General features: G+C 41.8%; 1 protein-coding gene across 1 annotated transcript in view; it reads left to right on the top strand.

The window, feature by feature from the left end:
• The window catches only part of LOC144754684 (protein Wnt-4), a 235,065-nt gene extending 230,139 nt beyond the window's left edge, over nt 1–4,926 (top strand). Inside the window, exon 5 of the mRNA XM_078642804.1 lies at nt 952–4,926. Coding sequence (XP_078498930.1) covers nt 952–1,419 — 468 coding nt within the window. The 3' untranslated portion in view covers nt 1,420–4,926. The remainder of the gene's footprint in view (nt 1–951) is intronic.
• The last annotated feature ends 10,620 nt before the right edge of the window (nt 4,927–15,546 follow it).

The following is a 15,546-nucleotide window of genomic DNA, read 5'->3' as shown; positions in this document are numbered from 1 at the left end:
CGTATTTAGGGAATTACAATTTGTGATTCCCAAACTGCATTCGCAAAATAGGTCAACGCAAAATTTGCAATGACCTATTAGCGAATTGTTTTTGGGTGGATGCATCCCAAATGGCAAAATGCCGTCCGCAAAGGGGCTGATTCTGCGAATCGGCCTGTTTGTGGCATGTGGCCCTTTGTTCTTTTTTTTAATTTAGCTACTGAGACATGGCAATTTGAAACCACCCTGAACCCCAAGGGTTTGACCTTCACCTCAATAAAACCGTTTTTATTTGTCTAAGACCTGCCATTATATTTACAGAACTTTTTTAGCCCAAGTGATGCTTGGCGTCCTGGTCCATTTACAGAAATTTTTGCATATATTTACAACAACACACTTCAACTTAGACAATGAAATTCAAGAAAATAAGGTACTCTTTATTGTGTTTTTAAAGGAGGAGCTGGGCGGTGGTTGCAGTGTTGTGATTCTGCCACCACTCCTACAGAAGCCCCAATACATTATTTGGGAAATAGAACGTTGTCAATCAATCATTGGCTTTATATTCTCGGTAGCATCAAATGGATTTCAGAAGACCTCTATGAGGCGTGTAGTGTGGAATAGGCCACTCCATAAATATGCTTAAGGAGTGAAAAGCCGCATTGATCTTTTTTTTAGGTGTGATTTTAATTGCAAGGTATTGTTTGTTCAAATGATATCTTTACTGTGAAATGTAAAAGCTTACAGTGTAAGTCCTTATTCCCATTTTTGTTTAATTTGCATGATTTCGATTATTTATATTACATAGGCAAATAAGTGGAGCAAAGTTATTTCTTTAGGGATTTTATATGATTTGTTTCTTTTATGATTGTTCTTATATTTATAGAACGTTTGAGTTTCAAGTTTTTTCTCAGTTCATGATAGGTGAACTATTGGGAAAACATAATTTCACATGTTTTTCTGTAATCTTTTCAGGCAATCCTAAGCCACATGAGAGTTGAGTGCAAGTGCCATGGTGTGTCGGGATCCTGTGAGGTGAAGACTTGCTGGAAAGCAATGCCACCGTTTCGCAAAGTTGGCAATGTGCTAAAAGAGAAATTTGATGGGGCCACTGAGGTAGAGCAGAAGAAGATTGGCTCTGCAAAAGTTCTTGTACCGAAAAATTCACAGTTTAAGCCACACACAGACGAGGACCTAGTCTATCTGGATTCGAGCCCAGATTTCTGTGACCACGACTTAAAGAATGGGGTGCTGGGTACAGCGGGCCGACAGTGCAACAAGACTTCAAAGGCCATTGATGGTTGTGAGTTGATGTGCTGCGGGAGGGGGTTTCACACAGAAGAAGTGGAAATAGTGGAAAGGTGCAGTTGCAAGTTCCACTGGTGCTGCTACGTCAAATGTAAACAATGCCACAAAGTGGTAGAAATGCACACTTGTCGGTGATTAGGGATTCTGGATCCCCAGGAGTCATTGACTCGCGTGGACAGTACAACAGTTCCTCCTGTTGGCTCGCCGTGCCTGCCCCGAGGACCAGACGAGGTCAGAGACTGAAAAAGGAAACAACAAGAAGGGAAAGTGGAGGAAAAAAACTTTAAAAGAGAAGAAAATATTTAAGTCTCAAGAGATCATTGTTGTAATTTTCTTGTCTGCGTCATTATTTATTGCTAAGGAACAATTATGTGAGGAACAGTTCGTGGAGCTGTGAGTGGTGGAAACCCACTCGTGGTGTAGCTGCTGCTTCTTTTCTGGGGACAGAAAGAGAGGAGAGGCCATCAGAAATCCTGGAGTTATGGAACTGCAGAAAACTGAAAAGGGACATGACTGACCGAGAAATGCAAACCCACTATCCACCGTGCCCTTTCAGTGAAGCTTAGCACCCACAGGTTGACCAAAAGAGACTGTGTAAATCTTGATATATTTTTTACTGGAAAAAAAGATAGCATAGGCATTGTTTTATATTGTTATTGTATATCATAAATACATCAGGAGGTAAGGAAATTGTATAGGCCAAGTCTAGTGGTTAGAAATGTTGGTCTATTATCTGTTCATTCCTTGCTTTAGGAGACCCCGTGCTGTGCTTGATTGAAGATAGACACTTTCACCCCAACTCCTGTAATGCAAAAAGCCACATCCAGTACTCCAGGAGCTTGCGTGCCAGATGCTGCAGACATTGCACAAAAGAATGAGTATGGCATTTCCAAAACAAAAGTCTTTGCTGTGAAGCAAAACATGTCGAGTCAGATACAGTTTTTTTGTTTTTCACATTTCCTCCTTTGTACTTTTTTTGGTTTTTCTATATGCCTCTGTCTGATAGAGGCCCAATGGTCCAATAGACCAAGAGGTTACAGAATTTAAATAGAGAATGGGTTTTCAGCAGTAGAGGCAGAGAAATAATGCCATTGAACAGCTCCAGATCAGTCTTTTTCCCAACTCTACTCTGTTTTTTCTATTTTGTTTGGAGGCACCGGGAGTATATGAACTGGGCTGAACTCCACCGGATCACTAACAGATTATTGGAGCCAAAAATATCATGTGGACAGAATATTGTGTCAAAAATATCGAGGACCAAAATATTGATGAGGTAAAGTGTAAATAGGTAATTACATATTTACTATTCTTTACTCCACATCTACGTACTTCGAAGAGGTACATCGTCAAGGTACATATATGTAGAGTTATATATAGTAAAACTTCACTCACCTGTAGAAACTTCCCTTCACAATATTATTGTCTGTGATGTTATTGACACAATATTTTTCCCGCAATATTTTTGGTTCCGATATTCTGTGTAAACACCACTTCACCACTTCCAGATTGTTATTGCTTTCTTCTGAGATTTAGAATGTATTTCTATGTTCCTATTGCAGCAAAGGTTTTAAGGGAAGCATCTACAGAAAAAGCTATATTCATCTTGCCATTGAAGATGTACATTTCTTGCCCTAAGGCTATTCACAGACTTGTAAGACAAAGCACAGCAAAGCTGGCATTGCCCTTCAGTTGAGATGTGGCCTAAATTGGGTGGGAGTCAACATGTGGATCCCAAACGGGCCCTTTTCCAATGGTTGGTAGAGTTGAGGAGTGTTTTACAACATGTTCAGGTGTGCTATCGTAGACCCAATTCACACGTGAAGTTAGTTGTGCTGTATTTTGAAAACAAGTTCTATGTGCATTTTGGTGCTTCTTGGAACATATTGTTTCTATTTGAGTTGTCTCCCTTTCCAAGCACTATTTATCACTTTGTAATTGATTTATGTCATGGCAGTGCTGCAGATTCCCATCTTTAGCTGTGTACTGAGTCAGCAAAGCCTGTCATGATATACTCAGCTCATTCTGCACTATCCCTGGAATTCAAGTGGCCACATACCATTTAGGTAGCTAGGAGCAACCTGGACATCTGCCATCATTTTACCTCAGACTATTAAGATTTAGGAGAGGTGCTGTGTTCGGTCACTGAACAAAATAAACTGTACTTATAACACCTTATTTATACTAGGCCCAGCAGCGTGTTAATGCTACATCTTAGAGGTCTAAGACCCTGACGTTTGCTTATACCTAAGGCTCATAAATTGAAATCATGCCTCTATAAAATTTGCTTCTATAGCATCTCAAATCCATACAAAGAAAACCCAGTGGATTTAGACCAAAGGTGCCACTGTTAGTCCAGGAGGGCTGATTCCCTGCCATATTTTCAATTTGGTCCCTGACTATGTATATGTATATAAATATTTATATTTTTTAAATGCTCTTTTTCCCAGATAGATAGCATACAAATCTGACATGGATTTCATCGGCTAATATTGGACATAACTGATTTAGTCTGCTCAAAGTTTAGACATTATTTCAGGAGTAATTCATTGAGTTCTTTCTTTTGCACATATGGGGTCAGGGACGTAAACGCATTTAGGAGTACGTAACGTAATACTAGAGCAGTTCTCTTTTACTTACTCTTACATGCCTTTGCCAATTGGCCCCTAATATCTGAAATGGTAATATTTGGAGAACATTCATTTTAGTACTTATTTGCGTTTTTACTAATTCCCAATTGGTTGCTTAAGGGCTGATTCGAAAATGTCATATTAAAGAGTTCTCCAGCTGTACTGCAACACATCAGTGCTTTTGTGAATGGGCCTCAAAGTCTAGGTAGTCTGATCACTATTTAAGGACTAGATGAACTTTCCCTCTGAAGGAAAATAAACTAATTCAGTAGGTGGGCATTACTTCGTATGGCTTTGAGTTAAATCAAAGTATTTAACTCTGTACCACAAACTTTTAAGAACTGAGGCATACTCTGTAGTGGTAGCCATAAAACAACCAGAAGCTTCATTGGAATGACACCCTGTTCAGCAAGGAAATGATCCAAAAAACGACCTTAAATGTTGGTGATTTATGAACTGGCTTCTTACCATTCATCTTTTTGTTGCAGAGTTCTACTAATCCTATTCAATGAGGTGTCAAGCACCGTATAAACTAGCACCTTTCTCTGCGTTAACTCGGATTTTTTTTTACTTGTCCCTCAAACTCAGGTGCCATATAGATGTCACTACCTACACTTTATAAACAACAATATAGCCTACTCTAGCGAGACTGACTTATGCTGGATTTTGAAGTAAGACCTACCTAGAGGAGTGAAGACAATAAATACAGTGACAATGAATAGTCAGACTCAGCATAATGGACATAATTGATAACTGAGTCATTACTACCATGTTCTTATTCCTCTTCACAGTACATACTCAGTAGCGAAGCACCACTCAAATAGTAAACAAGTGAAACAAGAGCCAGTCAAAGATTTCTCATTAGAAAAAGAATCATTATCATCAAGTTACCTCGGAAGAATAAACATTAGAAGACAAAGAAGCCAAAATACTAAAATGATGCCAAATGAACTGAAAAAAAATCCTTACCTGCTGCAAATATGTAACAGTCATGAAAAAAACCTAAACTCCCAACAAACCAGGAGACCCCAATCCAATCACCATCTCCAGTGGTTCCAGGCTAGTTGAACCCATGATCCCAGGAAGGAAAGCCACAGATAAATAATTATTTCCAGTGCCAAGTAGAAGTCCAAAACAACAACAGAGTCATGAACCTCTCGGGACACACAACCAGTACTCAACACACTCCATGCCATATCCACTGATTTAATCAGAGAATTTACCCTAATTGGGGTAGAAATTAGATCAATTCCTAGACAATACTTTTGAACACTTTATATACATTCTATAGGTTATTGCACATGGATTGCAAGAGAGAAGAAAAAAATACTAATACTCTAGCAACATGGCTCATATCCTGTGATCTGCATACCCACGGGGGTCCACAATGCCATACCGGGGTCTGTGATTCTTTAGAAAATTGAAATATTATCAGAATACGTAAATATTTAAACCTAAAAAAAGCAAAAGATAAAATGTAAACATTTAAACTACCCTCTATATCTGAAGGAATTTGAATTTGGAGACTACAAGTTAAGTGTGCATCCTTAGTTGATTTGTCAGGCGCCACACAAACAGCAAACACCAGTATAGATGATCGATGGCCCAAACTAAAATACTAGTATTCACCCACAAAAAGAGAGGATGCATTAGGCCCCTAAAAGAGATAAAGTAATATATTAAAGTCTAGCATATGTATGGATTTGTCCTTTAGCAATAAAAAAAGAATCGAAAATCTCCAACCTTCCCATTAAATGTAACATTTCGTTTTTTGTAGGGTTTTTTTAATTAAAGAAATTAGTTCATAATCTGTGCATTTGTTCGATGTATACTTGGTTCTATAGTTTTGTATATTTATTTAAGATTTAAGTCGTAGACATTTCACAGGTCACAGGCTCCCAACAGTAAATCAGTGTGGGTCCACAGAGGTTAAAATGTTAAAACCGATGTCTAGCAAAAGTGAGACATAAGAAAATTGCAGTAATATGGCTGAAGCAGTAAGGCTCGATGTAGCCAGACACAGAGTAAGTGATGTATGTAGCAAGAAACCCAAAATGAACCTAGATACTGTGCACCATGGGCATACTTGGGCTTGCAGTGATGGCGTCAAGCCCCCATAAACGTCTTGTATGAAACCATTCAATATTTATCTATCCAAATGTAACTTCTTTAATGGTACCTGTCAGGACATAGGGACAGCACATGCCTTTGTGACTTATCAGCAATATTTATGACACCTTTCAGCACTCTGAAGTAACCAAAAGGTACATGCAGTGCTTTATAAAAATAAAAAAGAAAGAAAGAAATACTGCAGCCGGATAGTCGTGGTCCAAAGCTCCTCTGATAGCAAGTCGAAAACTCAACATGTAATCAAAGATAGAAAAAAACAGTGATCCCTTCTCTAAGGGAAGCAACATAGAACCAGCTGTGTGCTAAGTTGCTGCTGGATGGGAATTGATGCTAGGTAAGGACATTGGGAACCTATGTCCTCTCAGGTATCAAATCAAGCTTATCTTTTGGAACCAAACTGAGCAAATCACAATTAGGTAGCAGTTCTCTGCCTGCACTAATTCAAAGCATTGCTACTTCCACAATGATGCAGCCCTGAACTTGGGAAAGTGTCACATAAAGAGTAGCTCATCTATAAAGCTTGAGAAATAAAGAAAAAAGGCCAACATTTATTCTGTCATTACCAGTACAGTCCTATCACTCCCAAGACAAGACCCATCTTTCTTAATGACCAAACACATTTGATGGTTCAATGGTCCAGATTTACTGAAGGTTTGCACCATTGCTAAGTGTTTCAAAGCAACACAAAGCAGTGCTATGGTATTTACTTTCCAGTCCAAAAGTTATTTTGCACTGGAAAGGTGCCCTTTTTTCAACACAAATACCCCTCTACATTGCTTTGTGTCAAGGGGGCGTTATTGGGGTTGTTACATAGATGAATCAGTGCAAACACTCATTGGGACTCATTTATGAGCCCCTGCGTCAGTTTTGCGCCACCGGTGCGTCACTTTTTGTGACGCACAAGTGGCGTAAAACGTGCCATGTTGCGCCATATTTACGAAGTGACACATCTAGGTAGATGCGTTACTTCGTAAACCCCTGCGCTACATTATACCTGCGCCAGGTATAATGTATGCAGGGTGGGCGTACCCCTGCAAGAAAGGGTCATAGGAGTGGTGCAGTGAAATGTATGAGATTTCGCTGCGCCACTTCTAGGGCGCCAATGCGTCAAAACCTTACGCCTGCCTCATGGCAGGCATAAGGGTGGTGCCGTCCCTTTCACAAGGGGCTTGCCCCCATGTGAAAGGAACATTGCTGGAGTTGCGTCAGGCTTCCGACACAACTCAGCATTGCGCCACTTTTTGCACTGACAGATACGTCAGTTATACTGACGTATCTGTCCTTGGTGTCGCAAGGAGGGTGCACTGAGAAGTGGTGCATCGCTGCTTTCACGCAGCGATGCGCCACTTCTCGTAAATGAGGCCCAATGTTCCCTTTGACAAAAAGCCCAATTTCCTAGTTAAGCCTGACCAGGCATTGCGTCAGAAACGGTATGCCTCCTTGAAGCAGGTCAAAACAAAGAGAAATATTTTCATTTCTAAAAAGAAAAACACTGATTTCATGTGTGCTGAAGTGCACAGAGCACATCCAGTGCATGAGATCCTTCTGAAATGTGTCTAGGCATAGGAAGAAAAACGACAGCAAACTACATAAAGGAGCTCTTGCCCACACAGACTGCCGCAGTCAGTTCAGCCACTAATAGGAGGCCCCACGAAAAAGGACTTTCAGGACTGCCCCAGCTTACAAAACATACAAATACATCATAAAAAGTAGACAAAAAGGCACACAACTGACAACCCACTGACAAACATATATCGTTATGCCGGGTCTGGTAGCTTAGTAAACTGATGCATCCACGCCAGGAACCTGTGTTTGACCACCATGGTCACAGATGGGAATCCCCACAGATTCAGTCAGGTTTGTATCCTCCTGAGGCTGATAAAATGAGTATCACAGAGATAGTTCACAAAATGATCTATTTTCTGTGAATAGCGACAAGAGACCTTCCGGGTCTACACGCATGATTGCTATCTCATTTTATTATCCCATCAATGCAGCATGAAAACACATTATCCAACAAAGACCTAGGATCAGGATTCCACAAACTGCAAATAGGAATTGGTTTCTGTAATCCCAGAATGCTAGCACAAACTGAATAAACCACTCACTGTTGACATCACCAAAGTACGTTTATGTTGTTCAGTACAGCTCATTACTATAAAGCATACAATGAAAGAGAACATGAACATGTACCAGATAACCTGAGCTGAAACTTAACAAAATGGCAGAGAGGGCCTGATGACCTCAAAAATACACGAAATATAGTGTGACATGTTGTACGCTGAGTAGATCATCCCAAAATTATTAGATTTGCATCCTTGTGGACATCTGTCTAAATTTCTAAGATACACAATTTCCTTAAACAATAGTGCCGCCCAGCTTTGACAGTTGAGTGTCACAATACTGAGGTCCATAATATTGGCCTGCATATATATTAACTAGACAGTATCGACTGCCACCATACAGTCATGGTAAGCACCTACACTTGCAACATGATTGAAGGCTGCTTGCACTGGCGCCTGGCAGCCAATTGTGCAGCAGTGCAGGGGGAAGCACACGGATGCATGGTATTGTTGTTAATATGACGCATCTCTGCGCTTTTAAAGGATGCTGTTCGGAGCAGGAAAATGGCTTGCGGAGCTGCGCTGCATCATTTTGTACAAAATGAGGCCCTACATTTCTGTAGAGCAATAAACTCCAGACATAGCTCTAGTCCAATAAATTGGTATCCCCACCACCCTCCTAGAGACCTTGCCCCACCTAGCTGCCACAATTGCGCAATCAGGATAGCTCTGAGCCTCACAGTAATGTCTAGGCTGAACATAAAGTTGTAGGACAGCCTCTAAATCATCAAGTCCCCATAAGCTTTATCAGTCCGTATCTCAATCCCCAAAGACATCTACCCTACTGGAAAACAGAATAACTTAGGTCAAAAATAACCCAAAATACCATGCCATGGCAAAGCCACTGAAAGAAAGCAAAATAGGGTACAAACATACTCCGGGAGATACAGGTATCTGTGGGCTCTGTCTATTGCAGGGTATAGAGACAGTATATATTACAAGGCATGGGCCTGTCTTTCAATCTTATAGAGCACCCTAGAGGGTGTCAATTGCCAAAATCAATTTTCCAGAAGTACTGTGGTGAGGATAAAGAGAGAGGTTGTACCATGGGGTTTCCATGACTCATTTGTCATCCATGGCACTCTGTCTTTTGTATTCATTTACACCAACAAAGCAACATTTATGTCAAAGGAACGACTTCTCTAGTGCCACCACTATGTTTCAGCTAAATGTTGTAATCAGAGTAACATAAGGGTTGGATACGATTGATTCCACTGGCCCAAGCTTTTATAGCAGCACTGTTTATAGAATCATCCTAAAGGGATTGTGGTAAATATTGGCAGATACCACTGTAAATACCTGTAAGACAATACTCCATATGTACTACGCACACTCCTTCTTGCACCTGTTGTTATTTCTTTCAGCACCACTATAATTTATATCCCATGAGCAAGGTTGTTCACCCACTAGAGCTTTGAAAAAATACCCTCCAAATGCAGTGAAAAAAATGATAATTTATTGTACTAAAAGCTTTTATATTAAAATGTAAACAACTACTAAAATGTCATCTACCATCCTGAGTGTTTCTTTTACTGTATTTTGTTGTACTTGGTAAGGTGTCATGTCGTGGTGTGTGGTACTTTTGTGGTAATTCACTTGTTGGCTCCAGAATGCACCTGGGAGTTGAGAAGGTTGTAATGCAAGGATGTCTAACCTATACCCATTTCAGTTTCTCAGGTTAGCCACTGACTATGTAAATGAGTTCAATTCAAATCTATAATTTGTAAATTCAAATTCATTGGATGTAACTGTATTTTACGTGGGTATCTAAAACCCAGATTCAGCCCTCCAGGAGTTAAGCGCGACACTGCTGATCTAGTGCATACTCTAAAGAGAGATAATACTCCTTCAGCTGCTAGCTACAACTTCATGAGGATGGAAATCCACCTAGGTACGCCAGACCTAAGAGCACCTTTAAACAAGTGAATCAAAAGTGCTTTTGAAATCAATCTTTTTTAACATTGATTTATTTAAAGAAAATAACAGTAAGCATTTTTATCTGGCCTTTTCTGGCTATTCTTAGGTCTCCCCTGCAGACAGACTTAAGCTTTAATTGTGGTCAGTACGAATACTTACATGACAGTGCATTTCTTACCATTTATTTGCTTTCTTGACAATCTCATTTGCTTGCTTCTTATTCAATGGCTTTCCATTCTCTTCTTGTGTGAGTCCCTCCCCACAAACATTGATTATTTGCAATTGTTTTGATTGAATGACTTGTATCCTTCGATTAAGGTAGCTACTTTTTTCTGTTCTTTTTGCAGTGTGGGCATGTGCAGGTATTTTCTTGCTGCCACCTTTGGGTGCTTCTTCATCACAAAAATGTCCTCCTGTACGCTCTGTATCGCTCTGCTGCTTCTCCTACTTCTCCACCTTTGCTCCCTTCTCTCTTCTTGTGGCTCCCCTTCCCAAATACATCCTACTTTATTTGGTATTTAATTATTTTTTAATTTTTAAGTCACCCACCATATGTGTTGCTCTTCCAACTGCTCACAATAGTAGCATAAAGTATTTAATATGATAGTGAAACAACTCCAAAAGCTATTAACATTCTCTATATTGATACAGGTTGAGATGGAATGATTAGGCTGAATCCTTTGAACAAATTCTAACAATAAAAAGATCTTGGGGAATGAATGTATGACATAAAGCAGTCAACCCATATAACCACATTCCCTGACCAATGCTTTTGACTTTCTAAGCGTACAAAAGCAGTAGAATATCTTCTTGTACACAATCCCTACACAGGTGCACTCTACCTACCATGCCTCAGTGAATCCAAAGTGGAAATGCATACACATCTGTGGTGTTTCTATACACTGTGCACTAGAGAACACTTGGCTGACTTTAGCGCTTCTCCAAGGATTCCATCTCTACCATCCTCCAACAGTGCTCCTCATCTCCCCTTAGCCACTTTCTCACAAACTAACCCTTTTTAGCAATATTATAATGTGTGACGGCTGTTCCATTAGAGCGGAGAGCGCGCCCCACCAGCAAATAAAAGGATAATAAAACGGGTTTTAAACTTGGTTTATTATTGTTTTATTTTAATCCCCTGGACTCGCCCCCAGGACTCTGATGAGTCTTGGGGGTGGGTCCAGGGGATGACACTGCTGGTGGGGAAGTGATGGGCACTCCCTTCACTGCTCACGAGGGTTTGGTTGGCCGTCTCATGCCCGCCCCACCCTCATGAGCAGTGAATCTCTCTCCAGCCCCAACTGCATTGCTGGGGCTGGAGTGAGCAGGCACAGGCTCCCAGTCTGCCTGGGAGGGCATGTTGCACAGGCTCAGGCCAACCCTGATGCTGCTTTCATGCAGCATCTTGATTGGCCCCAGTGCAGTCTGGAAGCCTGTGCCCAGAAAAAGAAACATGGAGGAGCACGATGCAGCAGACGGCAGCAGCTTACAGGTAAGGTTGTTTAAATGTATTTTTTTTTCCTCCAAACCTTCCACCACTCCCCACCTCCCTCTTCCAGCCCGCCCCATCACTTTGGCAGGAGATTGGCTGCTACTGACTATGATCATGAAAAGCTACGCAATAAACATTACATTGTACCTATACCATGCAGTTTGTATGCAGCTTTTTTATGACAGTTCATAGATCATTTGTCTTTATTAGGAATGTAAGACATAAACTGCAAGTAACAGAAAATATCTCTGTGACAAAAGCAGTAACCCAATGAGCTAGCTACATAAATACAGTTCTGTGTTCTGCATAATACACATTCTTTTCAGCAGGCACATTATTTGTCTGCCCTTCTTTGTGAGCAGTCAAAACTACTACTAGACAAATCTCCAATCTCTCTCCAGCAGGAACAATAATCACTAGAGTTATCTTGACAATCTTATTGTTTCCTGAAAACGACTGGACACTCAAGAAACTCTACAACATGGGCGTTTAAACCCATAAGATATTTCTAAATAGAGATCCCTGAGGTCAGCACCAGGTGCAGTGCACCAGTTGCCCAATGCACACTTAAACTGGAGCAACGTAGGATGTGGCCAATCAGTCTTGCTCTCATATTGTGCTATAATTTCTTTTAAAATAGCTTTCGATATACTGTTTATGACGACTATATATATTTTGTTAACCAGGGCAAGCAAGGACACCATGATGATCAATTGCAATTCAGACCAAAAGCTAAGAGCTGAGTGGCTCATTATGTTGCACCCAGCTCAGACCCTGAGGACCTCCACACACAACCTGTTATGGAGGGCCATAGACTGTCTTTTCATGCCAGCCTCATAGTGTCACACGATAACATAGCATAGGCTCAGATACACTCTAAAAAACCTTGATCAGAATATGTTGTAAAACACCACCATTACTGAAATTGTACTGAAATTATTTGATGCCTCCATAATAGACACAGCTCTGCTTTCCTCAGTGCTGGACAGAAGTATCCAGTAGAGATGACTATCAAACAACAATCTCAGGTGGAAACTCCTTTTCCCTATCACTAGCTTTGGCTTATTCAAATTCCATGAGATAGCTCTTAACGTCTCTATAAAAAATACTTGGTGTTTCCCAGAATACATTTTTTTTTTAAGGGGCACATGCACTGACCAACTCTTCCAATGAGCAGTGTAGGCAAATGGTAAAGTAACATCTCGAAAATTGGTGTCAAAAGCAAATGACATATCTAGGATGTGTATGGTCTCTAACTTCTGATGGGAAATAACCCTTATTCTGATTGTGTACAACATTCGCACCCTCATATATACATGGTCGAACACGCGGTCTTTTATGTCCCCATTTTATGGTCATGCGGAGATAAAGATTCCACATGTGTTCACAATGGTTTTCCATTATATTTATTGTTGAAATTACTTTATTAGTTTAAGAACAACAGACCGAGATGACTGGAGGCTTGGAACCACCGACTGTAGTAATTACAACAATGTACTAATCCCCTAACCCCCCGCCCACCCAATCCAGACCTGGTTACCCATGTAAAGAAGTAAGAAGAAAGAGCCAGAACCCCAACTCCGCCCTGATTTATCGATTGTGGGTTGGTGTTGTGGTGGACTTCGACAAGCGGAGTAAGCGTAAGTACTTAGGGAAAGTAAGTTCACAAAATTCTGTCGTCAGAAGAACTTCCAAAGCTTGGGGAATGTTGAGCTTCGGTTCAATATTGTGAGGGTGATTCGCTCCATCCCAATTATATACCACAGTCTGTGTAACCAGCCCTGATGTGTGGGAATGCTTTCAGTGCCCCAGTGCTTTAATATGTTCTGAAGAGCCGCCAATAGTGCTAGACCTATCTGCTTCTGCGGGACTTTAGTGGCAAGGTTAGTGTGTTAGGGAGGCCAAGGAGAATATATTTTGGGAATCTAGGGATGTCTGTCTCTAAGTGTGTGTCTATGTCTTTAAGGACCTGTGCCCAGTATGCAGCTAATTTCGGGCATTCCCATAGTATGTGTAGTACTGCCTGAGGAACCGCATCGGTGCCAGCATTCAGGTGATTTAGATGGTTTATGTAGCCTGGGAGGGGGGTGAGATACAAGTACGTTATTATTTTATTGGCCATTTCAATGCCTGTGACGTTACAAGCTGTGTGCCAGGCCCTGTAGTAGATTTCATCCCATTCCTTCATAGACAGGACCTATCTCTGACTCCCATCGCCTCTCGCCCGTGGATTTCGTAGTTGAGCTTTCGGGGACCAGAAGCCTGTACAAATGGGTAATGAGGCTCATATTTGTCCTGCTAGACAGTAGCCAGTGTTCATATGGGGTGAGGTGTCGTTGTTCCCCTGGGCGGACTGTGGGTTGCATCGCCCAGGGATGGGTCTGGGTGTATGCCATCTCTCTCCTTCGGTGAGTCTGTGTTCTTGGAAGATGGGAATCAAACAGGATGGGACCCTCTGTATCAAACATATGCCCCCCCGATCTACATCCTTCTCGGTTCCAGTGGCGGAACCATGGGTCCATTAGGGTGGAGTAAAGTCTGGGTTCCTTACAATGTGTGTCAGGGAGAGGGAAAGGAAGTGAGATGCCTACGGGTCATCACCTTGTTCCAGGCTGCCAGTGCTGGCTTGGTGATAGAGGAGAGAAATAAGTTAGGGGGCTTGCATTTTTGGAGAGAAAGGGTATCTTCCACAGGGGATGTCCTGCAAGCACTTTTCCATAAAAGGCAGTGTTTTTCTGACTCCGTGCATAACAATACGACAAAGATTCAAGATGGGCAGCCTGGTAGTATCAAACAAGGTCCGGAACCCCCAAACTACCCTCCAAATGGGACCTTTGGGCTATATCTCTGTGGATTCTGGAACTATTGCCCGCCCAGACAAAGTGGTTCAGATCATCCCGAAGTGCTCGGATTGAGCCGGGAGGTGGTTCTAGTGGTAATACCTGGAATAGATATAAAATCCTGGGTAGGATTGCCATTTTCACTGCGGCTATCCCCCAAGCCAGGAGAGAGAATGATGCTGCCAGCGACGGGTCGGAGCGTATCTGCTGGGTCAGTGCGCCATAGTTGAGGGCCACTGTCTGAAGTACCGTGGGGGCGATCTGAAGTCCCAGTTACATGACGTGTGATGTGGCCCACTGGAGAAGGAAGGCTTCTCAAAGTGTAGTTAGCTAATTTTGTGGCATTGTTAGGTTTAGGGCTTGTGAATATTAATTTTGAAAGCTGCCACTTGGCCAAAGACTGCCTGCTCGTCAAGAAAGGCTGGCAAGGAGGAGGCCAGGCCCTCCAAAGTCACCAGAACATCATCATCATAGAAGCTGATTGTGTTGTAGTCACCACCAAACTTGATTCCCCTAATTGCAGGGTGGGATCGAACTCTATGGGCCATGGGCTCCATGTATAGGGCAAAGAGTAACAATGATAGCAGGCACCCTTGTCTGGTGCTCCTATTAATTGTGAATGGAGTGGCGGAATGGCCATTTATCCGAAGGACTGCGGTAGGGCAGTCATAGGGGCTAGAGATCCACCTCCTAAAGCTGTTGCCTATGCCAAAATGCTCAAAGGTGGCCTTGAGATAGGGCCAGTGGACTCTGTCGAACGCTTTCTGAGCGTCGACTGATAAGAGCATTCCTTCTTGGCCATGTCTCTGAGCCTTATCTAGAAGATGATGGACGCTGTGTGTGTTGTCCCCACATTGACGTTTTGGGACAAACCCTGCTTGATCTGGGTCAATAAGGCCCGGCAGTAAGGGGTTGAGTCGAGACGCTAAAATGCATGTGAATATTTTAAGATCAACATTTAAAAGGGAAATCAGTCTATATGACGGGCATTTGGTTTTATCTTTCCCAGGTTGGGGGATCACTGCAATGGAGGCCATTTTCATTGATGGGGAGGGTCACCGAGGTCTCAAGGACATTAAAGAGTCAGGTGAGGAGGGGTGCCAAGATTGGGCATCATATTTTGTAAAAGAAGT

The sequence above is a fragment of the Lissotriton helveticus genome, chromosome 5_1, assembly GCF_964261635.1.
Source record: "Lissotriton helveticus chromosome 5_1, aLisHel1.1, whole genome shotgun sequence".
Lineage (NCBI taxonomy): Eukaryota > Metazoa > Chordata > Amphibia > Caudata > Salamandridae > Lissotriton > Lissotriton helveticus.
Note: the sequence above shows the minus strand (reverse complement) of the source record. Positions and strands in the feature narration are given on the sequence as shown.